Source organism: Parasteatoda tepidariorum, chromosome 5, assembly GCF_982258835.1.
Source record: "Parasteatoda tepidariorum strain Cologne lab strain chromosome 5, Ptep-v5.0, whole genome shotgun sequence".
NCBI lineage: Eukaryota > Metazoa > Arthropoda > Arachnida > Araneae > Theridiidae > Parasteatoda > Parasteatoda tepidariorum.
The window spans coordinates 90966667-90994115 of NC_141759.1; the positions used below are offsets into that span (position 1 = coordinate 90966667).

General features: G+C 27.2%; 1 protein-coding gene across 1 annotated transcript in view; it reads right to left on the minus strand.

Annotated features, from left to right (window-relative positions):
- Positions 1 to 27449, minus strand: part of LOC107436429 (uncharacterized) — a 263791-nt gene that overhangs the window by 159242 nt on the left and 77100 nt on the right. The window contains exons 46-70 of the mRNA XM_087164512.1: positions 24667 to 24696; positions 23985 to 24020; positions 23648 to 23677; positions 22988 to 23023; positions 22652 to 22681; positions 20994 to 21029; positions 20659 to 20688; positions 19975 to 20010; positions 19624 to 19653; positions 18926 to 18961; positions 18574 to 18603; positions 18079 to 18114; positions 17757 to 17786; positions 16884 to 16919; positions 16534 to 16563; positions 14128 to 14187; positions 12325 to 12390; positions 10724 to 10786; positions 10451 to 10513; positions 8745 to 8807; positions 8271 to 8333; positions 5926 to 5988; positions 5301 to 5363; positions 5111 to 5164; positions 899 to 961 (exon numbers count right to left, since the gene is read on the minus strand). Coding sequence (XP_087020638.1) covers positions 899 to 961; positions 5111 to 5164; positions 5301 to 5363; positions 5926 to 5988; positions 8271 to 8333; positions 8745 to 8807; positions 10451 to 10513; positions 10724 to 10786; positions 12325 to 12390; positions 14128 to 14187; positions 16534 to 16563; positions 16884 to 16919; positions 17757 to 17786; positions 18079 to 18114; positions 18574 to 18603; positions 18926 to 18961; positions 19624 to 19653; positions 19975 to 20010; positions 20659 to 20688; positions 20994 to 21029; positions 22652 to 22681; positions 22988 to 23023; positions 23648 to 23677; positions 23985 to 24020; positions 24667 to 24696 — 1113 coding nt within the window. The remainder of the gene's footprint in view (positions 1 to 898; positions 962 to 5110; positions 5165 to 5300; positions 5364 to 5925; positions 5989 to 8270; positions 8334 to 8744; positions 8808 to 10450; positions 10514 to 10723; positions 10787 to 12324; positions 12391 to 14127; positions 14188 to 16533; positions 16564 to 16883; positions 16920 to 17756; positions 17787 to 18078; positions 18115 to 18573; positions 18604 to 18925; positions 18962 to 19623; positions 19654 to 19974; positions 20011 to 20658; positions 20689 to 20993; positions 21030 to 22651; positions 22682 to 22987; positions 23024 to 23647; positions 23678 to 23984; positions 24021 to 24666; positions 24697 to 27449) is intronic.

The following is a 27449-nucleotide window of genomic DNA, read 5'->3' on the forward strand; positions in this document are numbered from 1 at the left end:
TGAAAATTAAATAAAATTTTAAAAAAATTGTAAATGGTTATCGAGCAGAACCATTAAGTTTAATTAATGAATATAGAATTAGTAACAAAGTCACTGCTGAACAATAATTTTTTTTTAATCTTTTAAGTAAACAAACTTTATTGTAACATTTCATTATTAAGGATTAGAGGTTATTGTGAAATTATTAATTTTAATTAGTGGATGAGTAGGTAAAGAAGTGCACTACTCGAAATACGCGTATACATTTAATGAAAGTTATGAAAATACAGAAGGGGGCAATGGAGGTAATAATATATAATTTTTTTTATCTTAGCTTTATTACGATCTTCTAAAAAACACTAATAAACACAATTATGTTAACAAATGCAAACGATTATGTCGGAGCTATAACAAAAAAATACGCTTTATATTTCATTTAATGCAGAAGAATCTAATGAAGATCAGCTTATTTGAAACTCTGAAATGTCACACCCATATATAACTTGGTGACTGATAGATACGTGATACCGAAAACAAAACAAAAACATAAGCACACAGCTGTTTGGCGATTTGCGAGACGCTCCTTCAACGCCGATAGATATTTTCGCCAACCCCTTTACAATCTACGGTATGTTTTGTCAATACGCTAACCGTACAGTTCAGATCGGTTTAATAACATTAGTGCTCCTGAACTGAACTCATGCTCAGTTTAGTAGCTGTAAAAAGGTCAAAGCTGGCAGAATAGCAGCAGTGGCATTTTATTGAAGATCAATGCAATAACCACTACCTGAGAAAAATCATAAAAAAAGCAAATTATATTTTGCATACTTTTTCATTGATATCTAATACTTAATTAGCTTAGCATGAAAAGCCATTAAAAATATCATAGTTGAATATAAAAATTGAAAATAAAAATTACTTGTTGGTGTGATCGAAAATGTTTTTGGTAGTTCAGTGGGCCTTGTTATGGAATAGGTTTTGCCTGTAACAATATAAAAATATTAAAATAAACAAAAACTATTACAAAATAGTCAACGATTTAAGTAATATGCTAGTTAAATAATTGTAATTTTATTATTATCAAGTGATGTTTTATAATAGAGTTAGATAGAAATGAACAAATACATTTTTGAAATATAATTACTTAGCCAATATCTCAGAGTATAAGTCGTTGTATAAGTCAACTCCCTATTTTCAATTACTAGATAGCAACTTTCTCGTATTTCGGGGCTATAAGTTGATCGCTGTTGGCAAGACAATTATTATTCCTATAGAGATCATGAGTCAAATAATACTCCTTAGACACAAGGCAAAGTAATCCCTAAAAATGTGGATTCCAATATACTGTTTTTTTCTGTAAACAATTGTTTGGATAAGGATGAGGAGGATTTCTTAAACTCAGCAAATGAAGATGAAGTTGACCTATTGTAAAAGTGGGTTTGCTGTGAGCGTAAGTGAATTCAACCCAGATTATGTTTCGGAATCTTTAAATTTCTAGCTTTATGGTAAATTTTAAAAGTTTTTATTGTGTCCTGTATTTTGAAATATTCTTGAATAAATTATCATAACTTTTCTTATTCATAATTTTTTTTACTGGATTTAATTTAAGCATTGTTTTGAAAAAGAAACTTTTCTATGTAGAAAAAATATGATGCAAGAAAATAAAATATATATTTTAAAAAACAGTTTAAGAAAGGGGTAATTGGTAATAGTAATATGATACAGAGAGTTATTTATATCTATCTAATTATTTATAATGTATAAATATTTTGCAATAAATGAATGCCCCACTTTATTACTAGTGTATGAGTCTACTTCCATTCCTTTTTTTAAAAACTTTTAGGAGTTCGTAAAGTCAACATTTACACCCGCATATAATTCATTTATACTATTCGTAAATATGCAAACTTAGTTGCATCATTCATTATACTATTTTAGTATATTTTTTTTATTTGCTCGAGCTGGATCACATGCTTGCTATATCACTTTGTCCTACCATTCTTCTCCTTAAAATGTAAAAACTTATGTTCCAGTTTCTCAAAACAAAATTATTTCCTAGAACTACAATTGAATGAGCTGATATTGATAATCAATCTAAACAAAGCAGCATTAAATAGTAAGGAACAGAAAATACTTCGAAAAAAAATTAAAACAAAAATTCTTAAACATTAATAAAGTTATTGACAAAATATCATAACATTCCCTGTGTAACACAATACGGTTTCATTTCAATGCGTTCAGTGGTTATCGAAACAAATATGAATGTCTTGAGTAAGGTTATGTTTTCAGCGATATTTTCCTTCATGAAATTCATGTTATATATATATATATATATATATATATATATATATATATATATATATATTTAAATCAAAAAAGTTTTTGAATGGAAATTAGGAATTTCTCTCAGAATTATGTACACTTGTTTCGTCAAACATACAAGGCAAATTCTAGAGATAAATACTTTTTGTGTAATTCAACATATAATGCCAAACATATACCGTAATTTCGCGGAGAAACGTCGCCCTGGTATATACGCCGCTCCCTCAAAAATCGACTGACAGAAAAAAGCTTTTTACCGTACACGCCGCGCCGAATTTTTAATAATTAAAGAATTTTGAACTTAAAGCGGGTATTGATTAAAGACTTAACACATGTTCTAAATATGCATATGTATATAATTTAAATAGTTAAATAAAAATAAATAAAAGGATATTGAATATAAAAAAAAAAAGAAACAGTCCTAGTATATAAAATAGATTTTAATAATTTTCTAAGTAAAATTAAGCATTTTCTAATTTTAAAGTGAAGTAACCATTAAAATATAAATAAAATAATTAATATATCATAAACCATTAAAATAAGTATGAAATTTTTTCAAAATAAAACGATTTTACTTTTAAATTATCAATCCAAAATCCTGTATTAGAAATAAACGATAAATCCAAACAAATTTTGTTCAAAGAAAAACTTAAGAATAATTTATTTAGATATCACGTATCATTATATATTCATATCACTGCACATAAAAATTCCTCAAAATCAGAACTCTCTGTATCAGAGCAAATTAGGTTTACTATTTAATTGTTTATTTCGGGTTAATCTCCGTCACTTTCGGTTTCGTTTGTCCCGGGATGATTTCCGCTTTTTTGAAGCCATTTATCACAGTTTCTTTTACTCTTTTAATTGCTGACAGCTTGTATGCTTTATTTACCAAACATTCACATGTTTTAACAACCTGCTGAAGAAAAAAGGGGAGTGGAGAGAGGCATCCATGACAAGTGGAAGAGTCATATTTCCTGGAAAGAACGGGGTGGGGAAGTTGTTTTACAGTTACATTATCACTGGCCCCACCCTGATTTTCTTCATTCATTCCTTTCTGATTTATGCTTCTTCACTCCACACCCATTTCCTACACTCAACAGCTGTCCATATGGCAGAAGGGAAAGAGAAACTTTGTTCTCTTGTGGATAGTGGTCTCCAGAAAATTATTCCAAGAAAGGATTAGGGAGGGGAAAATTCCAGGTGCGCTAACCATAGAGTTGTTGTAGAGTATTTCAACTCTATGGCGCTAACCATTCCTTGTAGTGACATTAAGCATGAAAAAATAAATAAAAAGTACAATAACAGGTGGAAAAAATGAAGATGAAATTTCCAGTGCAGTTTCTAAACAGCAAAAGTTTTTGAAGGAAAAAAAAAGTAATACTATATAGGCCGCCCCGTTGGATACGCCTTCCTACTAAATTTTCAAATTTTAAATCAATAGCGCCGCGGCCTATCTCCACGAAATTACGGTATTTAAAATTAGGTAGTGTTTAGCAACGATAGGATTATTTTCAAATGACAAGTAAGTAAGAATAATGTAAATAAATTATTATAAAGGGTGTTTTGCAAAGACCACTTTTAGTTTTTAGACTTTTTATGAAAAATAAAGTAAAAAAAGCAGGATCACAAATACATATTTAAATGAGAAAAATAACATACATTTTTAGAATTTGAGTAATTTATTTTGAGGATGGGAAGAGCAGAAGGGAGAATAAAATCATCAAAGCAAGTTTATTTTAGTGAGATTAAAATGCGCTAGCCAATCGCAAGAAAACTATAAGATTATCATAAATATTAATTTGCAACCTATAATATGTAGAGCTTTTGAATTCAAATTTTTTTAAGGATTTAAAGATTACACATTCTTAAGGATTACATATTATTTTAGAATACAGAAAATAATATACATTATACAAATCTGATTATTATATACTTTTTCCAATATCATTAAGTAACCTTCAGGTTTTTAGGGTACTAATCATTGCATTTGTTTTAATGACAACAAAAAAATATTATGTTTAGTGTTAATAGGAACATTAAAAAGAATGATTAGGGTGTTGAAATGCTGGCGACATTGGCTCTTTACAAAATGTTAGCAACATTTTGCAAAAGGCAAGGTTAACTGAAAAAAGTTTTTACCATGTTCAAATCGGCATAATATTTTTTTAAAAATCTTAATACAAGTTCATTCAATTGCTTATGACCTACATATTTCTAAGCACAAAAGGCATAGACTCTGAAAAAACTGCTAAAAATCTTTTCTTCTTCAGAAGATTTTCATTTTTGTGAGGTTTCAATTAAGATTTCATGTTAACCCTCTGCCTATATTGTTGCATTAATATGCATTGTTGTATTAATATATATTGTTTGTATTAATATGCATACGGAACATGAAACATTCAATTGATATTTTGTTATGAAATTTTATAGGAAAAAATAAAATAAATAAAACAAAATTTAATAGTAATTAAAAATATCATAAAAATTTCTTTAAAACTAATTATTCAGGAAATGAATGTGTTCATTACTGAAAAAATCAGGTATGTTTGAAATTTGCAAAAAAGAAAAAACTAGAAAAAAAAGTGAAAAGAAATGTGCTAAAAACTAAAGTGTCTTTAAAAAATGGGAAAATTGGGCTATTCTACAGAATTTTCAAAAGCTTTTTTTAGTTCTGTAATCAGCATACAAGCCCATAAAAAATTAAAATTTTGAAGATAAATGTAAAATAGCTAAACAAACATTTTAAGTTGAACATGTAATTTTTAAGTGGTAATGTTCATTATAAATAATAAATAAAATACTTTACTTGGAATAGGGTAACGAGATGTTTTGGTGGTCAAAATTTCTGAATGAGTAGTCACTGAAACAAAGTTCAGAGATTTTTATACAACTAGCATGATTAAGCTACAATACAACATTCAGTTGTTTTAAACAAACAGAAAGTTTCAAATCAAGAATTCATAAAATCAATTAAAATCGAATAAAAAATGACTTACTAATTGGTTTTTTTGTAATAATCACAGTAGATGGAGCAGAAAAATCTTCAATTGCAGTATAAGCTATATGATTGAAAAAAAACAAAACTCACTTAACTAATAAAACTTCCACTTAGTAGAACGAAATGCTTACAAAAGAAAATTTTTCTATGAGATATGAGTTATTTTATGAATTTAAACATGCAGTCATAATATCTAATTAAAGATAATAAAATATTTATAAAGATTAAAATTCTAATTAACTAAGCACATTAACAACAAATGTTTTCTAATTCTGTCATTATTAAAATTTAATTTCAAAAAGAAACCACTGATATATACCACTGATAGAAATATTGATTTATTTATAGGGCACAATAAAATTCTAAGGCACAATTTAATAAAATGTAACATTGTATTGTCAAAAAAATTTTTTTTGTGTGCTAGCCAGTATAGATATGTATTTTTAACCAAATCCAATTTTTTAATAGTGTTTTAAGCATTCCCATCATACATAAGATCATTACAATTCATACATGTATACAATCATTAAGAATTCATACTAAAAATGAAAATGCTATATATAAAAGTTTATTAAAAAATTGCTTGTTTAAATTAAATTTTGCAAATGCATGGAAATACTTACGTGAAGCTGTGAACGCAATTTTTCTTGTAGTAGTAGTGAAAAAATGTTGAGTGATTTTTGGTGCTGAAATAAATTATCCATTAATTTAAATAAATAGGTTTTAAAAAAGGCAAGTTTTTCTGCATAAAATGTGTACTCTAAAAAAACTCACCTATTATTGTAAGTTATTTTTTTAATATATATAATAATTAATTACGACGACTGATGGCTGGGCGGTAGCGCTTCACACTGTCTTCGGCTGGGCAAGGTTGACTCCCCCTTTCATCCCTTCAGGGGGTCGATAAATGAGTACCAAGCCTGCTTGGGAACTAGGGGTTCCGCGTTCAGCTGACCACTTGATCGGAACATCTGCTCTTGCACCCCAGAGCCCAAGGTCAAGAAAACTGAGAAGGGCACAGTAGGCCTTGGCCCTCTATGGGCTGTCGCGCCACTGAGTTTAGAGTTTTTTAATAATTAATTATATTATCAGACTATAATCTAAGAGTGTTCCAACAATGAATAATGATTAAAGAATCAATTAAGAAGAATGAAAACAGATAAAATTATAAAGTTTGCTGCCTTCTGATTTGGAAACCTGGTATTTTATCTCACATAATTTTGAACATAAATATAAAGTTCATTAAGGGAGGCACAACTGACTGGAAAAACTATGAAACAATCACCTCTGTTTTGTGTTTCTTTCACCTCTTTGCTTTGCTCTTTGCAAGTAGAGGTTGTATTGAAAATACTATTTTATAGATTTTCTCAGACATCAGACAAGTTTCTGTGAAAACTTTATTTTTGACTTTGAAAGTCTTCCCAGCATCAAAATTTTAGCCATAACATAATTCAACTAAATAAGTTTAAATTTTTAGAAAAAAAATTAATTTATCAAAATTAAAATTTTCACCGAGCAGAATTTTTACTGTTTCCCTGAAAACTACACTTAGGTTATGAAAGCACTTATAACATCAAAATTTTTATCACAATAAAATTTGACTGTTCAATTGACTATTAATTGTTAAACAAAATAGCAGAAGAAAGTTTCATATTTTCTAGTTATTATAGTAGATAAGACATTATGAAATAAAATAATTTGAAAGTAATATATAATTCACGTCATTCAAATAATTTATTTCATTTAATAGAAATTTTATGACAATTAATTAAATTAGAAAAAACCAATACAGCATTAAGAATGAAGTATGTGTGACAATATAACCAAGTGCAAAGTATCACAAACTATGATAATTTAATCCTTAAACTACGTTGAAAGAGTTGCAAACAGCCTAGGTTCAGTCCCCCTAGATGAGCCCTTAGCATTATTTTATAACTAGCATCGAACATTAGACCCATTTTTGAATTTACGGCTGTTAATGTTTCACTTCGTAACTTGTAAAATTTAACCCAGTCCAGAAGACAAGGGTACTCATTGAAACAAATTAGCTTCCGTAGAAGGCTCTTTGGTGGATCGGACCTGCATTTGCATTCTATAGAGAGGAAAACCATGAAAATCTCCCACATAAAGCCCAACAGCAAGGGGATTCTAACCCCTGATTCGTCTACCACTGAGAATATTTTACACCAGCACTGTGGTTAGTTTGAGCTGGTAGCAGAATTTAAATTTAATAGCCATCATTGGGATTGAAACCTGGCTCACCTATTTAGGAGGAGAGTGCTCTATCTCCTGAGCCACCATGACACTGCTTTTTATTTTATTTTATAACCGCCAATGAACAGCCGATCCAATTTTTGGGTTCATGACTACTAATGTTCAACTCCATGTAGCTTTGTATTTTTGACCCAAACCAGAAGACAAGGGAATTCCTAGATCAAGTATTGCGAGAAATTTGCCTCTGTGGAGTACTTTTTGATAAAACTAACGAACATTTGCGTTACATGAAGAGGAAGACCACGAGAATCTCCCACGGTTAGACCTATGATCCCTCTACCATTGAGGATATTTCACGTCAGCATTGTGGATAGTGCAAGCTGGGTGCAGATTTGTATCGACCAGCCAATGCTGGGATTCGAGCACGATTTACCTTATTTTAAGGCGAACGCTCTATCCCCTGATCCATCATGACTCCATCCTTACTGTTTGAGAGGGACATTTGCACAGCTTTTTTGGAGCAGGCGTTACTGCCAATTGCTTCACAATTCATAGTTTCTAATTTATGCTTAACGTACAAAGAACTTCCATAAGTGTAAGAATAAGTACATTTCCCTTTCAGTGAACTTTCTACAAGAGGGTGCAATGCTGAATTGGTTAAACAATATTCTGAATATTCGAATTATTGAATGTCATTTTTAATTTTTCAAAAAATTTAAAATTTACTTATTTAATAAAGTAAAAACATAATTACTTTTTAGAGGTATGGGAATCGTCAGTGTGGTTTCAGGAGGGACACTGTGCACAACAATAGAAGCTGAAACAAATACGAACACAAAATGAATTTAAAATAAATGGTTTTAAATATATAAGACAATAATAAATATTTTCAAAAATTTAAATTATTTTATTAGTTAAAAATAAATGTATATGTCCCAATGCATGTTGAAATGAATGCATGCATGGTTAGCAGGATTTAATTAACCTATTTAAATCATGATTAAAATCGTGAGTGCTATTTCAGCAGGGACACTGTGTTTAAAGTTTAAGCTATAGAAAATAAGAATTATTTGACAGATTACAATAGTCTGCTAGAACTTTTCATGCCACAAAGTATGGGATTTTAAGTAAAATAAGTTTAAAAGAAGAAAAATGAATGTAATAATTTAGATAAACATATTTAGATAAAGATAATAACTAAAAAGAAAAAATAAGTAAAATTTCTTACTTGTAGGAGTTATTAGAATTTCACTCACTGTAGTTGGCTTCTGATGATGAGTAAATTTTTTAGCTGAAAAAAGTTCAATTAGTTAAGTAATAAGGCAAAGTAAACAACTAAAATTATGCAACAGAAAATTAGATTTTTTTTATAAATAGATAAATAATAAACATGGGTAAGGTAATGGTGACAAATAAATAAAAAATTATAATTTAAGTTTTTTTTCAATAAATGCAATTCTTAATTCCAAACAAAATACAATTCGTAATTTGCCCAAATGTAGACAATGCACATTTTAATCTAATTAATCATAAGTTATCACTGTAAAATTATTCTGTTATCATTCAGTTTTTTAAGATATCTTACTGACAAAACGGATAATAATTGAATTAAAAATAAATTTTTTAATGACATTGGTAAAGAAATCAAGCAATATTTTTAAAGAAGAATGACCTAAAAATAAAACAGAAGAAGTTTAAATTTAATTTCTCGTTAAATTATCTTGCTTTATCTGAATTTTTCTGATGGAGTAAAAAACAAATAGAAAATGCATGAAGATTGTTCATTATCAACAAAACTAATCCTTTTGCCAACCCTGATTTTATTTTATTATGTAATCATCGTTGAACAGTCGACCCAATTTAGGGTTTACCAATGTTCAAATCCGTAGCCTTGTAATTTTGAACCCAATCCAGAAGACAAGGGAACTTCTGGATCAAGTATTTTAAGTATTATTTAGTATCAAGTAAGATTTTTCGATGGAGCTAAACCGCATTTGCGTTACATGGAGAGGAAGGCCACGAGAACCTCCCATGGTTAGCCTGACGGCAAGGAGACTGTAATCCATGATCCGTCTACCACTGAGGATATTTCACGTCACCACTGTGGTCGGTGCGAGCCGTATGGACTGGAATGGATGGTCGTATCGTCTGGGATTCGAACCCGGTTCACCTCATTGGAAGGCTAACGCTCTATCCCCTGAGTCATCGCAGCTCATATAAAAACATTTTGGAGAAATCAGGGTGCATAGTCAAATCTTACAACAAAAAATAAGCACCTTTTAAGTACTTTTTAGACACTCAAAAATATTTTTAAGCACTACATTATCAAAATGCAAAATAATTTTCAAAGACTTTGCATAATCATGATAAAATAGCTAGTTTCTGACAAATAACTCTTTTCTTCATTATATTAATCATGAAAAAAATGATCAAGAGATTTTTCGGTTCGATATCAGAGGGTGGCAAAATGAAGCATGAAATTGAGAATATCTTGCAAAATGCAGAAGAGTTGCGTATGAGAGTGAAATAACCTCACTGAACCCAGCTCCCTCTACGCACAGACAGATTTGCAAGTATTTAATCAAACCTGTAAAATGATTAGCGCTTTGATACGCTATGGACTGACAGTTTGCCGAAATGGATTGTGGTTGAATGAATTGTGAAAATGTGGATGGAGCAATGTGAAAACCACGCTTTTGCATAAACGAGGCAAAAATCGACATGATAAGGAAAAAAAATCACATTTTCGAAAAGTGTAAATTAAGCACTTCTTAAAAACGCCCAATGACAAAAGCACCTCTAAGGGCTTTTAAAAAAACGAAAATAAACACCTTTAAGCACTTTTTAAAAACGCTATGCATCATGGAAGTTTAAAAAAATTAATACAAAATAACATACTTAATAACTAAAACAGTAAAAAACAAAAACATTTACATGGAAGGAAAACAGGAACTGTAACTGTAGGTTCTGGTGTCACAATTTCTACAACAGTAGTTACTGAAAGAAAATAACTAAAAATCTAAATATCATACTGTTGCTGTAAAAAATACAATATATATGCATTATTAAAGAACTAAACCAGACAGGTTCACATTTGAAGAGTTTAGAGTAAAAACATAATATTTTTAGCGATTTCAATAAAATGCTATGAAAAAAAAACTCATTTAGCATAAAAAACACATAATGAAAATTTAGTTTAAATATTACCTTTTGGATGGATGGTCAATGTACTAGTTCGTATTGTACGAAGAGTGTATTTACGTGTTCTTCCTATATAAAAGGCAAATAAAAATAAGTTAATCACCATTAATAAAACTTATATATGGTATAAATTAAATGCTAATAAAAAATATATGGTTCTATTCTTGGATATCAAGCTATTGGCTAAGACAGTGAAATGTGCAGTTTTTTTTTTACTGAACAATTAGTTTTCAAAATGGATACAACTCATAATAAATAAAATCTTAGATTAAAAAAAGTTGAATTAATTTTTAACAGAAATGGTTGTTGTTCATTTACGTCGCACTAGAGCTGCACAATGGGCTATTGGCGACGGTCTGGGAAACATCCCTGAGAATGATCCGAAGACATGCCATCGCAATTTTGATCCTCTGCAGAGGGGATGGCACCCCCACTTCGGTAGCCCGACGACCTGCACGCGAAGTCAAGCACTTTACGGTAAAACAGTTTAACGAGGACCCATACCGCACACCCTCGGTCCCTATGCAGGCTGATCCAAGTGGTCACCCACCCGCACACTGACCATAGTCAGTGATGCTTGACTTCGGTGATCTGCTGTGAACCGTGTCTTAACGATTAGTCCACTGCGGGATCCGCTGTGGGAGAAATGGTATGCTCTGCATATAAAAAACTTAAAGCAGCAGAAAATACTAAGTTAACATCAAAACTTTGACCACACTTCAACACGGAATTCATTTCATATCTCAATATCATATTTATCAAATGAGTGCATTGAAAAAAATAAATAATAGAATTAAGAATTGCTTTAAAATCCTGAATTATGTAGTTGTTCAAGTTGATAAGTAAAATAATACTTATTAAAAACAATGGTAATATAGTTTAATGAACTTTTGTTTTTCAAAATTAAACAATTCTAAGAAGTTTAAAAACATACTAATGAGAGAATGCCATTAAACTTAGTAATTAAAACTAAGACAAGTGTGGAAAATTATGTTGGTCTGCCTGTTATAAAGAGATAAAGCTTCACATAAATACATAATTTCATTCAGAAAGAACTACACTTTTTTTAACAAAAAATTTAACATAAATATAACAGGGTACATAACCAGATTTTTTAACAAAAAATAAGCACTTTTTAAGCAGTCAAAAAATATTTTTAATCACATTCCAGAGAAAAAAACATAATTAGGATCTGTGCTGTAATAAATTTTATTATTATTATTCAAAGTTCTTAATTTATAAACATAAAAAAATCATCATAAAAAAACGTCAAAAAATTTTCAAAAACTTTACAAAATCTTATAAAATAACTAGTTTTTGCTAAATATTGCAGAGAAAATTGTGAAAATCATAAATGTAATTGAGAACAACATTTGACACAGCAAAGATAGAAAATTAAGCCCTTTTTTCACAAACCCCAAATAAAAAAAAAGCTTTAAGGGCTTTTAAAAACAAAATAAAAAATAAGCACCTTTAAGCACTTTTTAAAAACGCTATACACCCTGTATAAGCAATGTAATAGGTTACTAGAAAATAAGTTTTTTTTATGAATACATAATTTGTTTCAAAAAGTGCGAAAAGAGAAACACTAAGTAAAAAATACTCACGTGTAACATCGTGATGTATAGTCTTTCTTTTAGGTGGATGATGCGTCCACAATGGAAAATGATGTGCTAAAAATGATACCAAACATTATAAGTACATATTTCTGAAAAAGAAAACCATTTACTTTAACCGATTCAGCAAGGAACCCTAATGAACAATGAACTAAAAGTGTTCCATCATCAAAATAAGAAACAGAGTACCACCTACATTTCAATATGGTAAACTATGGCAGAACCAGGTCCATTCTTAGCATAACACTTTCACTTTAAACTATGTATCTTGACATGGTTCATTTGTGATACATTGTGATTATGTCTACAGACTAAATCCATTCATAACACTTTCACATTAGGTTATGTGTTTGCAGGGTTGTTAGTTGTACAGGGTGCGTGGCCAAATCTTTCAACAAAAAATAAGCACCTTTTATGTACTTTTTAAGCACACAAAAAATAATGTTAAAGCACTATATACATGAACAAAATAATTTTCAAAGACTTTACATGATCATGATAAAATAACAAGTTTCTGACAAAGAACTTTTATCTTGATTATATTAGCCACCATAAAGAGATCGAGAGACTTTTCGGTTCGATTTCAGAGGGTGGAAAATGAAGGCTGAATTTGAGAATATCTTGTAAAATGCAGCAGAGTTGCACATGAGAGTGCAAGAATCTCACCAAACCCAGCTCAGTCGACGCACTCTCGCAAGTTTTTAATCAAAGATGTAAAATGATTGGCGCTTTCATATGCTATGGACCGACGGTATACTGAAATGAGTAGTGGTTGAATGAATTGTGAAAATGTTGAATAGAACAATGTGAAAAGCAGGTTCTTGCACAATACGTGGCGAAAATGGACATGATAAAGAAGAAAAAAAACTGATTTCCGAAAAGGCGAAATTAAGCAACTTTTTAAAAACACTAATGAAAAAAGCACCTTTAATGGATTTTAAAAAACGAAAATCCTTTAAGCACTTTTCCCATACCATAATAACAGGAGAAAACATTCATGATAGTTAATTATTCATGATGGTTAATGACAAAGCAATCGAATGCACAAAAAACTTCATGGGAGTTGCATGAAGTTTGAAAACTTATTTTAAATATTAGAAAAGAAAATATCAATATAAAGCTTTCCCATACTTGTACAATGGGAGATAATAATTAAACTCATTTGTTAATTATTCATGAGGTAAATGACAAAGCAATCAAATGCACAAATAAAAAATGTAAGTATAAAAATTGTTTGAACTTGCTACAGAAGTAACATAGGTGCTTTAAGCTACCTAATTGGTCGTAAAATTGCTCATACATAAATTGATAGTTCATAAATTGCTCATACATAAATTTCAATTGCAATTATAACTACTCTTAACAACAAAAAGTTAAATTAAAAAAGTTTATATGAAATATTTTAAAGTAACTCAGTAAACAGGATATTCCATAATCACTGCCCTCAAAAAAAGACCAGAACACAATAAAATAATTGGGAAAACAGAATAAAATATCCTAAAAACCAGTTTGATTGCCTGATGAAATTTAGAAGTTTCTTTAATAAATGCCTTTCAACTTCTATTTGTTTTTTCTGGCAATCAAACAAGTTAGTAACTACAGAACATCTTGTCTAAAGATCCTACTATGAAATGAAAATTGTAAAGGAGTTATATTTTATATTAATATAGGAATAATATGTTTCTTATTTAACAAACAGATCAAACTTTACACAGAATTTGTAAATATTAAGTTAAAGTTGTTTTAATCAATTAATAATTACATTAACAAAAAGTAAAAATAATAAAATCTTACTAGGTGCTGTGATAGTTATGATTTTTGTTGTTTCTTCTACTTCATGAGTCATATTTAAAGCTATACAAATATATAAACAGATATTAGCAAAAGAATAAAAACCTGAATTTAGGTGTTTCATAAATATATAAAAAAATACATTAAGGATCGATTGTGTTTCCAATATTTAAATTATATTGAACAAGATGATTGTCAAGAAAACATTTTCCAATTTTTAGTATTATAAATAAAAAAAATTTTATAGACAAAAAATCAGCACATTTAAATCAGTTAAATATCCGTATTATTCGATGACCTTTTGCCACCTTTCTCGTCACTTCATGATTCTGTGCTCATATAATTTCTGGTCGTTTTGCTTCTTTTTTATATAATTTCGTTTTGTTTGCTTTTGGTTCGTACCTTTTTATTTAAATTGTTTACATAAGAAAATTTCAGTTTTTGCTGCTTTTATAGTGTGTCTGTTTTGACTTATAATTTTACAGTTTTTATCTTAAAATTTGCTTTAATCAATTTTATACTTTGACTGAACTTCATGTCTTAATCAGCAAAAAACCTAAGCCTGGTGCAATTTGATGTCATTGTTATTACTTGAGCTTTTATTATTTAGAACATTTTGAAAATTTTGAAATAGATGACAATCCAATGGTGAAAGGTAGGGCTATATGGGGGATGCTACACCACTTCCCAATCAATCTCCAACAACTTTGTTTGCGTTGTTAAAGATTTTTAAGGCCTCTCCTATTTGTAGTGGATCTTGATTTCTTTGGGATCTCCCATGTAGACAAGGTTCAGAACAGACCTTGCATCCTCCGATATCAATAATTTCCAAGTTCGATAAACAATAATGGTACAATTTAATAAATGGTAAATAAATGGTATAATTTTTAGCTGATTGAGTTTTTTGCTGATAAAGACCTGAATAAGCGAGGGAACTAAAGTTAACAGAGCGATGGCAAAAGGTCGTTGAATAGTATGGAAGATATTTGACTGGTTAAAGTTAATTTTTTATTGAGAAAAAATTGAGTCTTCTTTCACATTGAAAAACGAAATTACTTTCTTGCTAACCCAACAATAAAAGAAAGGAGATAAAAAAACAGGTGTGAGGGGGTTGGGATGCAAGTTGTAAAGTAGCAGAATAGTTTAAATATTTTAGTTAATGTTCTTTTTAGTATCTCATTCTTTTCCAATGGAAATCAATTCTAATCTGATTTCTACATCTTGTAAAATGGGGTTCCCCTCCAACCTCCTCATACCTGTTTTTTTACCTCCCTTCTCATTATAGCTTGTTCACGATAGTTCTTCTTCCTTTACTGGTTAAACTAGTTTTATTTCATATTACAAGGTGTTTATCTCATTATTTTTGGACTGTCCTTTTGCATTTAGACACTGAGAAAGATTCTTGCTTATAGATACGACAAGTCATGTTAAATTGAGTGTAATAATGTAAGGGTGCATAGACAAATTTTTCAGCAATAAATAAGTACCTTTTAAGCACTCAAAAAATATTTTTAAGCACTATATACAGTAACAAAATGCAAAATAATTTTCAAAGACCTTACATGATCATGATAAAATAACTGTAGTCCCAGTTATAGTTTCTGACAACGAACTCTTTTCTTGATTATATTAGCCCTTATTAAATGATCAAGAGATTTTTCGGTTCGATATCAGAGGGTGGAAAATGAAACCTGAAATTGAGCTAAAGTACAGCAGTGTTGCACATGAGACTGCAATAATCTCACCGAACCCAGCTCAGTAGACGCACATGCAGACTCGCAAGTATTTCATTAAACATGTACAATTATTGGCGATTTCATACGCTATGGGCCAAAATGGATTGTGGTTGAAGGAATTGTGAAAACATTGAATACAACAAAGCGAAAATCACACTTTTTGCATAATACATGGGGAAAATCCACATAGAAAGGAAAACATCTTTTTTGAAAAAGGGAAAATTAAGCAGATTTTAAAAACACCCAATAAAAAAGCACCTTAGTAAAAAGCACCCTCAAGTTGGTAGATATTTCAGCATCTTTTAAGCATTAATTATTTTTTATACTAAAAAAATACTGATTTCCAATTATTATATTTCAAGCTAAGTTTTGGTTCAGTCCATATTCAGTTTATAATCAGTAAAACTTTTTTAAATGACTTCCTGTTATTGTAAATACCTGAGAAATTCGAAAAAAATAACGAATAAAAAGCAAATTTAAAAAAAACTGCAGGTCTCTGAAAAGGAAAAAAAAAGAAAAAAAAATATACAAAGAAATTATAAATTTTAGTTGTTAGCTTTTGTAGTTCAGGCTTAAAAAACAAATTTTTTTAGAAACAAAGTATGAACCAAATTACAAGAAAAATAAATCTAACTGCCCTCCAATGCAGATTATAAGAAATCTTTATACTTACTGGAAGGAGGGAAATGTGCTATACGGGTAGCTAAAATAAAATTAACTGTATTAATCTTAATATTATAAAAAGTAAATAGTAATATAATAATAAAAGTAATAGTAGATTTAAATAAAAAAAATTTAATATACAATAGATTCAGGTGAATAACTACAGCATACCAAATTACATTTAATAGTTAAAATTAAAAATAAATGCAAGGAAAAATAGAAGAAAGGTATAACAGATTATTTATGTAGCTAACATTTTCAACATCGCACATAAATTCAAATAGAAATTACAAGCATCAGATATGGCAAAATTATTTTTTGTAATTATTCTTCATAAAGCAAAACAAAAGGAATTCTTACTAGATGGCACAGTTACAGTATGAATTGCAACAGAAGCTAAAGAAAACATAAAATTGAATATAATTATTATACAAATTCTGAATTTTAAATGTACGTTACAAACAGAAATATTCATATATTTCACATTCAAAATATATTTTGATAAACGTTGATCATAAAAATATTATAACATTTAGTGATGGACCAAAAAACAGTACAATTTGAGCAGTAAATACTTCAATCTCATTTTTAATAAAATGTGTTTCCAATTTTAAAATATTATGAATAATTTATGTCATGCTTAATTTTGATTTATTTATTTAATTTCATAGGTTACATTTTAAATTTAATTTTTTTCACTCATAAAAAAGGGTAAGCAATTTAAAAATATATAGTGCCTAGTACTTATTTTTAATTTGTGCGTATTTAAAAAAAATAACTCGAAACAGTGAAACAAAACAAGTATAAAAAAAGTTCCTACCTTACTAAAGAAAATTAAAAAACAACAACATTATAATTGATAAAATGAATAAAATGTAAGTAAAGATAAATTTAAGTTGTTAAATTTTCGCAGTTTTTGAAAGTCCAAAATTTTAGTACATACTTTAAAAACAGTGAAACAAAACAAGTATAAAAAAAGTTCCTAAATTACTAAAGAAAATTAAAAAACAACAACATTATAATTGATAAAATGAATAAAATGTAAGTAAAGATAAATTTAAGTTGTTAAATTTTCGCAGTTTTTGAAAGTCCAAAATTTTAGTACATACTTTAAAAACAAATTTTTTTTAGAAACTAAGTTTAAACCTGCGAAATATTCTAAGATTTCTAAGTTAGAAGAAAAATATAAATCTATATTTCCCAAATGGAGGTATAAGAAATCTTTATACTTACTAGAAGGAGTGTAATGTACTGTACGAGTAGCTAAAATAATTTAAACTGCATTAGTCTTAATATACTTAAAGGCAACAGAATATATGTCGCTTTAAACAAAAAAATATTTATTTATAATCGATAAAGGTGGATAACTTCAGCATACCTAATTACTTATTTTTAATAAATAAAATTAAAAACAAAAGTACAAACAGAAGAAGCGTATTTACATGCTAACATTATCAACACTGCACTTAAATTTACATGAAAACTATAAGCTTCAGATAGGACGAAAATACTTTAGATAACTAATACTTATAAAGAAAAACAAAAGAGTTCTTACTGGTTGGCACGGTTACAGTATGAATGGCAACAGAAGCTAAAGAAATCATAAAATTGAATATAATTATTATATAAAGTGTGACTTTTAAAAGTATATTACAAACAGAAATATTCATGAAAATATATTTTGATAAATATTGATTTTAAAAAATGTTATAATATTTTGTGAACAAGAACAGTACAATCCGAGTAGTAAATACTTCAATCTCATCTTTACTAAAAAGTGTTTCCAATTTTAAAAAAACTATGTGAATAATTTATTTCATTTTTAATTTTGATTCATTTGTTTAATTTCATAGGTTACATTTTAAATTGACTTTTTTCCATCCATAAAAAAGCGTATTTAAAAAAATAAGTCAAAAGAGTGAAACAAAGCAAGTATAATTATAATTGAAATACATTATTATTGAAATTTCTTGGATTTCCAAATTAAATGAAATAATCTTAATTTCCTCCAAAAGAGGCATAAGTATAAGGCACAAATCTTTATACTTACTAGAAGGAGTAAAATGAGCTGTGCGAGTAGCTAAAATAATTTAAACTGCATTAGTCTTAATATACTTAAAAGTTAATTGTAAATATGTTGGTTTAAATAAAAATATATATATATATATATATATATATTCGATTCAGGTGGATAGCAACAACATACCTAATTATTTCATATTTAACAGTTAAAATTAAAAATAAAAGTTAGGAAAAATAAAATAAAAATATAACAAATTATTTAAGTAGCTTATAATTTCAACAAGGCACATAATTTTACATAAAAATTATAAGCTTTAATCAGGATCAAGTTATACTTTAGGCAACTAATATTTATAAAGCAAAACAAAAGAAATTCTTACTGGTAGGCACAGTGACTGTATGAATTGCCACAGAAGCTATAGAGAAAATAAAATTGAATACAAATATTATATATATTATGACTTTTAAAAGTACATTAGAAACAGAAAATTTATGAAAAAATATTTTTAAAAATGTGAAGAATATTTTATAATATTTAATGATGAAATAAAAAACAGTGCTATTTGAGTAGAAAATACTTTAATCTCATCTTTTTTTTAAAATCTGTTTCCCACTTTCAAAAATTATGTGAATAATATATTTTAAGTTTAATTTTGATTTATTTATTTAATTTCATAGGTAACATTTTAAATTTAATTTTTCCCATCCATAAAAAAAACATAAGCATTTAAAAAATATATACTGACTAGTAGTTATTTTTAATTTGTGCATATTTAAAAAAAAATAACTCAAAAGAGTGAAACAAAGCAAGTATAAAAAGAGTGCACAACTTACAAAAGAAAATTTAAAAAAAGCAAACATTCTAACTGACAAAATGAATAGAATTTAAGTAAAGATAAATTTAAGTGGTTAGTTTTTCTCAGTTTTTGAAAGTCAAAAATTTTAGAATAGTCTTTAAAAACTACTTTTTTTTTTTTAAACAATATTTCAACCTGTTAAATATTGTAAGATTTCTAAATTTAAAGAAAAATAAATCTAGTTGACCTCCAATGGAGGTATAAGAAATATTTATACTTACTAGAAGGAGTGAAATGTGCTGTGCGAGTAGCTAAAATAATTTTAAACTGTATTAGTCTTAATATAATAAAAAGTAAATAGAAATAGGAATATAAGTAATAGTCTTTTTTAAATAAAAAAAGTATTATATAACTGATTCAGGTGGATAACTAGAGCATACCTAATTACTTTATATTAAACGGTTAAGATTAAAAATAAATGTAGGGACAAATATAAAAAAAGTTTATAACAGATTATTTATGAAGCTAACATTTTCAACAGTGCGCATAAATTTAGAAATTTCAAGTTTCAGATAGGGCAAAATTATTTTAGGTAGCTGATACTTATAAAGCAAAACAAAAGAAGTTCTTACTAGTTGGCACAGTTACAGTATGAATTGCAACAGAAGCTAAAGAAAACATAAAATTGAATACAATTATTATAAAAATTGTGATTTTCAAAGTATGTACAAACATAAATACTCGTAAAAATACTTTTTTGATAAACATTGATCTTAAAAATAATATTTTGTGATGGGCCAAAAAGCAGTACAATTCGAGTAGAAAATACTTCAATCTCATCTTCATTAAAATGTGTTTCAAATTTTAAATTATGTTTAATTTTGATATTTTAAATATGTTTAATTTTGATTTATTTATTTAATTTCATAGGATGTAGCTTAAATTCACTTTTTTCCACCCATAAAAAAGTGTAAGCATTTTAAAAATATATAGTGCCTAGTACATATTATTAATTTGTGTGTATTTAAAAAAAAAACTCTTGAGTGAAAGAAAGAAAGTATAAAAATAGTGCATAACTTACAAAAGAAAATTAAAAAAAAAGAAAAATTATAACTGATAAAATGAATAGACTTCAAAAAAAGATAAATTTAAGTTGTTAGTATTTCTCAGTTTTTGAAAGCCAAAAATTTTAGTTTAGTCTTTAAAAACTAATTTTTTTTAGAAACAAAGTTCAAACCCGTGAAATAGTCTAAGATCTCTAAATTAGAAAAAAAAACTAAATTTCTTCCTGAGGTATAAGAAATCTTTATACTTACTTGACGGAGTGAAATGTGCTGTACGAGTAGCTAAAATAATTTAAACTGCATTAGTCTTAATATAATTAAAAGTCAACAGATATGTTGAATTAAATAAAAATATATTTGTACATAATCAATTCAGGTGAATAACTATAGCATACTTAATTGCTTTATATTTAACAGTTAAGATTTAAAAAAAATTATTAGGACATATAGAATAAAGATATAACAGATAATTTAAGAAGGATAATAATTTCAACACTGCACATAATTTTACATAGAAATTACAAGCTTTAATTAGAGAAAAGTTATTTCAGATGATACTTATAAAGCAAAACAAAAAGAATTCTTACTGGTTGGCACAGTTACTGAATGAATTGCAACAGATGCTATAAAAAACATAAAATTCAACAGAAATATTATATGAATTATCACTTTTAAAAGTACGTTACAAACAAAAAATTCATGAAAATATATTTTGAAAAATGTTGAGAATATATTACAATATTTTATGATGAAATAAAAACAGTGTTTTCATTACAGAAAAAATGTGGGTGACAATTTCTCACCCTTTCTCAAAAACTGGGTGAGATTTCAAAAAGTTAGGTGAGATTTCTAAAAATGAAAAAAACACGAATACACTTGGAAAAGAAATATTTCATTTTTAACATCTTCTAATTTTTAAAGCATTGAATATTTTTGCTGCATTATCACATGGAAAATGTTCTATATCTACTTTTTCATCAGCTATTCTCATTAGGTTGCTCAAATGCTTATCAGTCAATCTGTTAGTATATTTTGTCTTAATTCGGTTTTGGATGCAACAGATGCTGAACTATTCGGAACCACTAAGCAAATTTGTAGCATTGTGCACACACTTTCCTATCCTCTTCACCTGCCAGCATAGGCTTTTCAATTATTTCTGCTATAGAATAGCGAAGTTATTTTCATGTTCTTACTTCATGCTAGTATTTGATCCGTATCCATTGAATTTCCGTACTTGTTTTGTTTTGACCGTTCCTACCGACATTTGCTTCCTTTTCATTTGTGCGTTATGGATTAGAAAATGTTGCCTTAACAAGGTATTTGTCCATCTTACGTTCAAGCTCAAAAAATTTAAACGTCTTACATGAACAAACCTTACCTACGGTTAACATGTGGTTGAAGAGAAATGTGTTCTGAAAGGGTTTCGGAGGTGGGGGGCATTGTGTTCTGCTGTTCGCACTGGTTCTGAACAATACTGGTAAATAGGAAAGCTTGATAACAATGACCGATGTTGAAAATAAGGAAAGATCAAGGGATTAAGGATTGAGAAACGTATTTCATTTAAAACAGTGGAAGACGAAATTTTTTCCAAAATTCGCGAGATTCGCTCATTTTGAAATTCATTAATAGAGTGCGAGAACTTCTCGCGTTAATCATTTTTTAATGCGAGAAAAGAAAAAAATATGCGAGATTCTCGCGTTCTCGCTTTGTAGTGAAAACACTGTAAAAAACAATACTATTTGGGTAGAAAATACTTCAATCTCATTTCTATTTAAATATTTTTCCCATTTTTAAAAATTAATTGAATAATTTATTTCATGATTAATTTATTTAATTTCACATGTTACATTTCATATTTACTTTTTCCCGTCCTAATAAAAGTGTAAGTTAGCTATTTTTTATTTGTGAATATTAATTTGCAAACTATTTGTATATTATTTGATGATTTGTATATTACTTGAGAACTATGTTATAAAAATAAGTCAAAAGAGGGAAACAAAGCAAGTATAAAAAAAGTGCACAACTTTCTTAAGAAAAAAAAAACATTACATTTGTTTAATATAATAGACTTTAAAAAATGATAAATTTAAGTAATTAGCTTTTTTAAGTTTTTGAAAGTTAAAAATTTTAGTGCATGCTTTAAATTTTTTAGAAGCTAAGTTTCAATCTGAGAAATTTCTTCGATTTCTAAATTAAAAGAAAACTAAATACCTCCAAAGGAGATATAAGAAATCTTTATACTTACTAGAAGGAGTGATATGTACTGTGTGAGTAGCTAAAATAATTCAAGCTGTATTAGTCTTGATGTAATAAAAAGCCAATTGAAAATTTTTTAATTAAAATAAAAAATTATGTATAAACAATACAGGTGGATAACTACAGCACACCTAAAAACTTCATATTTAACAGTTAAAATTAAAAATAAAAGTTGGAACAAATAGAATAAAGGTATAACAGATTATTTAAGTAGCTAATAGTTTCAACACTGGACATAATTTTACATAGAAATTATAAGCTTTAATTAGAGAAAAGTTATTTTAGGTAACTGATACTTATAAAAGAAAACAAAAGGAATTCTTACTGGTTGGCACAGTTACTGAATGAATTGCAACAGAAGCTATAGAAAACATAAAATTTAATATAAATATTATATGAATTGTGACTTTTAAAATTATGTTACAAACAGAAAATTCATGAAAATGTATTTTGAAAAGTATTGATCCTCAAGAATATTATAATATTTTATGATGAACCTAAGACAGTACTACTAGGGTAGAAAATATTTCAATCTCATCTCCATTTAAATATTTTTCTCTTTTTCAAAAATTAATTGAATAATTTATTTCATGATTAATTTATTTAATTTCATATGTTATATTTCATATTTACTTTTTCCCTTCCCTATAGATGCGTAAGTTAATTATTTTTTTACTTCAGTAAATTTAAAAAAATAAGTAAAAACTGTGAAACAAAGCTAATATAAAAATATGCACAACTTTCTAAAGAAAATTTTAAAAAAAAACATTACACTTGTTTAAATGAATAGGCTTTAAAAAAACAATAAATATAAGTAGCTAGTTTTTTTTACGTTTTTGAAAATTAAAAATTTCAGTGTATGCTTTAAAAACTGATTTTTTTTAGAAACAGATTTTTTTTAGTTTCAATGTGAGAAATTTCTTGGATTTCTAAAAAAGAAATCAAAACTTTCTTCAACAGATGTATAAGAAATCTTTATACTTACTAGAAGGAGTGACATGTACTGTACGAGTAGCTAAAAATTTTAACTGCATTAGTTATAATATAATAAAAAGTCAATAGTAAATATGCTGGTTTAAATAAAAAAAATATTTATATAGAATCAATTCCGATGGATAACTACAGCATATCTAATTACTTATAGTTAATAGCAAATATTAAATTTAATTCAAGGACAAATAGAAGAAAAGTATAATAGATAATTTACGTAGCTAACATTCTCAACACTGCACATAATATTACATAGAAAATACAAGTTTCAAATAGTTCAAAGTCATTTTAGGTAGAGGATACTTATAAAGGAACACAAAAAGAATTCTTACTGGTTGGAACAGTTACAGAATGAATTGCAACAGAAGCTGTAAAAACAAAAAATTGAATTTAATAAAAATTTTGATTTTTAAAAGTACATTATAAACAGAGAATTTATAAAAATATATTTTCATATAATATTTAATAAACATATTTAATATATAATGATGAACCATAAAATAGTAATATTTGAGTAATAAATACTTTAATCGAATCTCTGTTAAAATCTTTTTTCCATTATACAAAAATTTGTGAAAAATTTATTTCATGTTTCATCGTAATTTATTTATTTATTTTCATATATCATATTTTAAATATACTTTTTTTTCAATATAAAAGTGTAAGTATTTTAAAATATATTGGTCCTTCTAGTTATTTTTAATTTGTGTGTATTTAAAAAAAAAGTAAAAAAAGGGAATCGAAGCAACTATACAGAAAGTGCACAACTTTCAAAAGAAAATTTAGAAAAAATACATTACAAATGATTCAATGAATAGACTCTAAGAAATGATAAGTTTAAGTTATTAGCTTTCTTTGAGCTTTCTAAAGGTCAAAAACTTTAGTACATGCTTTAAAAACTCATTTTTTTTAGAAACAAAGTTTCAACCTGCGAAACATTCTAAGATTTCGAAATTAGAAGATAAATAAATCTAAATTTCCTCTAATGGAGGTATAAGAAATATTTATACTTACTAGAAGGAGTGTAATGTGCTGTACGAGTAGCTAAAATAATTTAAACTGCATTAGTCTTAATATAATTAAAAGTCAACAGAATATATGTTACTTTAAATAAAAAATATTTATTTATAATCGATAAAGGTGGATAACTACAGCATACCTAATTATTTTACACTTAATAGTTAAAATTAATATAAATGCTAGGAAAAATAGAAGAAAGGTATAACAGATTATTTATACAGCTAACATTTAAACATTGCACATAAATTCAAATAGAAATTACAAGCTTCAGATACGACAAAGTTACTTTAGGTATAAAGCAATTACTTTACTTATAAAGCAAAACAAAAGTTCTTACTGGTTGGCACAGTTACAAAACTAAAAATTTTAATAGCTAAAAGTTTTAACTGCATTAGTTATACCACAGTAAAATAAAAAGTAAATATGTTGATTTAAATAAAAAAATTTTATATATACAATCGATTCAGGCGTATAACTATAGCACAACTAATAACTTTATACATAATAGTAAAAATTAGAAATAAATTCAAGGAAAAATAGAAGAAAGGTATAACAGATTATTTATACAGCTAACATTTTCAAAATTGCACATAAATGTAAATAGAAATTACAAGCTTCAGATACGACAAAATTACTTTAGGTAACTAATACTTTTAAAGCAAAACAAAAGTTCTTACTGGTTGGCACAGTTACAAAACTAAAAATTTTAACATCTAAAAATTTGAGTAGCTAAAAATTTTAACTGCATTAGTCATAATATAGTAAAATAAAAAGTAAATATGTTATTCAGGTGGATAACTATAGCATAACTAATAACTTTATACATAATAGTTAAAATTAAAAATAAATTCAAGGAAAAATAGAAGAAAGGTATAACAGATCATTTTTGCAGCTAACATTTTCAACATTGCATATAAATTTAAATAGAAATTTCAAGTTTCAGATACGGCAAAGTTACTTTACGTAACTGATACTTATAAAGCAAAACAAAAGTTCTTTCTGGTTGGCACAGTTACAAAACTAAAAATTTTAATAGCTAAAAATTTGAGTAGCTAAAAATTTTAACTGCATTAGGGATAATATAGTAAAATAAAAAGTAAATAAGTTGGTTTAAATAAAAAATTTTTATATATGGGTCATTCTCACAAAAACAGTCATTTTCATGTCCCCAGTATATTTTATGTTTGTTTTACAACTTACGAAAAAAAATTTTTCAGGGAAAGTGTCCTTCAGAATGCAAGCTAACAAAAGAATAAAAATAAAATTATCAATTTTTATTTTTTATTAATTTTAGGTAAGAAAAATGTACCAATATGTCATTCCCTCACTTGTCCCCACTGCTGATTTAAAAAAAGAAAAAAATTGTTTCTGAAATAAAATTTTTTTTTTTACTGATTTGTGTTTTTTATTTGAGAATATTGAAATATAGAATTCAGAAAATAAATAGTAAATTTAATTTCTGATAAAAATATTAACACAGCACTATTTTAAACTTTGTCCCCAGTGTTTCGCGTCATTCCCTCACAACAATGTTCTTATCACCTGCAATCATCTTAGAATAAAAATATTTTAATAAAAACTTCAGAAGTTAACAACTGGCATCATAGAACAAAATTGCAGTATGTTTCCATCTTCAACTTAAAGAAGCTTTGCTGTGGAATAAATTTGAATGAATCAAACCAGGTAAAATTTTTTACATTTGTCATTCCCTCATGTCGTTTTTTAGAGTAAAATAAAATTCAACTTCATCGAGAAAGTGGATAATTATATGTTGCTTTCTTGTATGAATATAACTGTATGTGATTGACTTCAGAAATTAATAAAGCCTAACTGTTATTTTTAAATTTTATTGAATTCGTCATTCCCTCACTAGTGTATAAAGTGAGGGAATGACGCTAAAGTGAGGGAATGATTCAAGATGAGTATATTATTAAATTTTTTTTTGTTCAATCGTGCCAGCCAATTTTATTTCCCAAACCTGTAAAAACTATTAAATATATAAGACTAAATTATAATAAATATTAGATATACTTAGTATGTTATCATTTTCAAACTCTAGGTAGATGTAACTTAGATAAAAACATTATTAAAATAAAATATCATTCCCTCACTATTAGTGTCAGTCCCTCACTTTTTAAATAGTGAAAATAATTAATTTACTTATTAATTAATTTGAAAAATAAATTAATAAATTGATTTATTAAACTAATTAATTAATTTATTAAATTAATTAATTAATTATTATAAATTAATAATTATAAATTAATTATTTAAAAAATTAATTAATTTAAATATTAAGTATAATTTATAGGATATATACTTTCTTTATAATGCTATTACATATTTCTATTAATATAGAAAGTTTCAGAGCTTTTTATTCACTTTACTTTTTTGGGATTTTATGAACTGAAAAATGACAGTTTTCGTGAGAATGACCCATATACAATCGATTCAGGTGGATAACTACAGCATACCTAATTACTTTACATTTAATAGTTTAAATTAAAAATAAATGCAAGGAAAAATAGAAGAAAGGTATAACAGATTATTTATGCAGCTAACATTTAAACATTGCAGATAAATTCAAATAGAAATTACAAGCTTCAGATACGACAAAGTTACTTTAGGTAACTGATACTTATAAAGCAAAACAAAAGTTCTTACTGGTTGGCACAGTTACAAAACTAAAAATTTTAATAGCTAAAAGTTTTAACTGCATTAGTTATACCACAGTAAAATAAAAAGTAAATATGTTGATTTAAATAAAAAAAATTTAT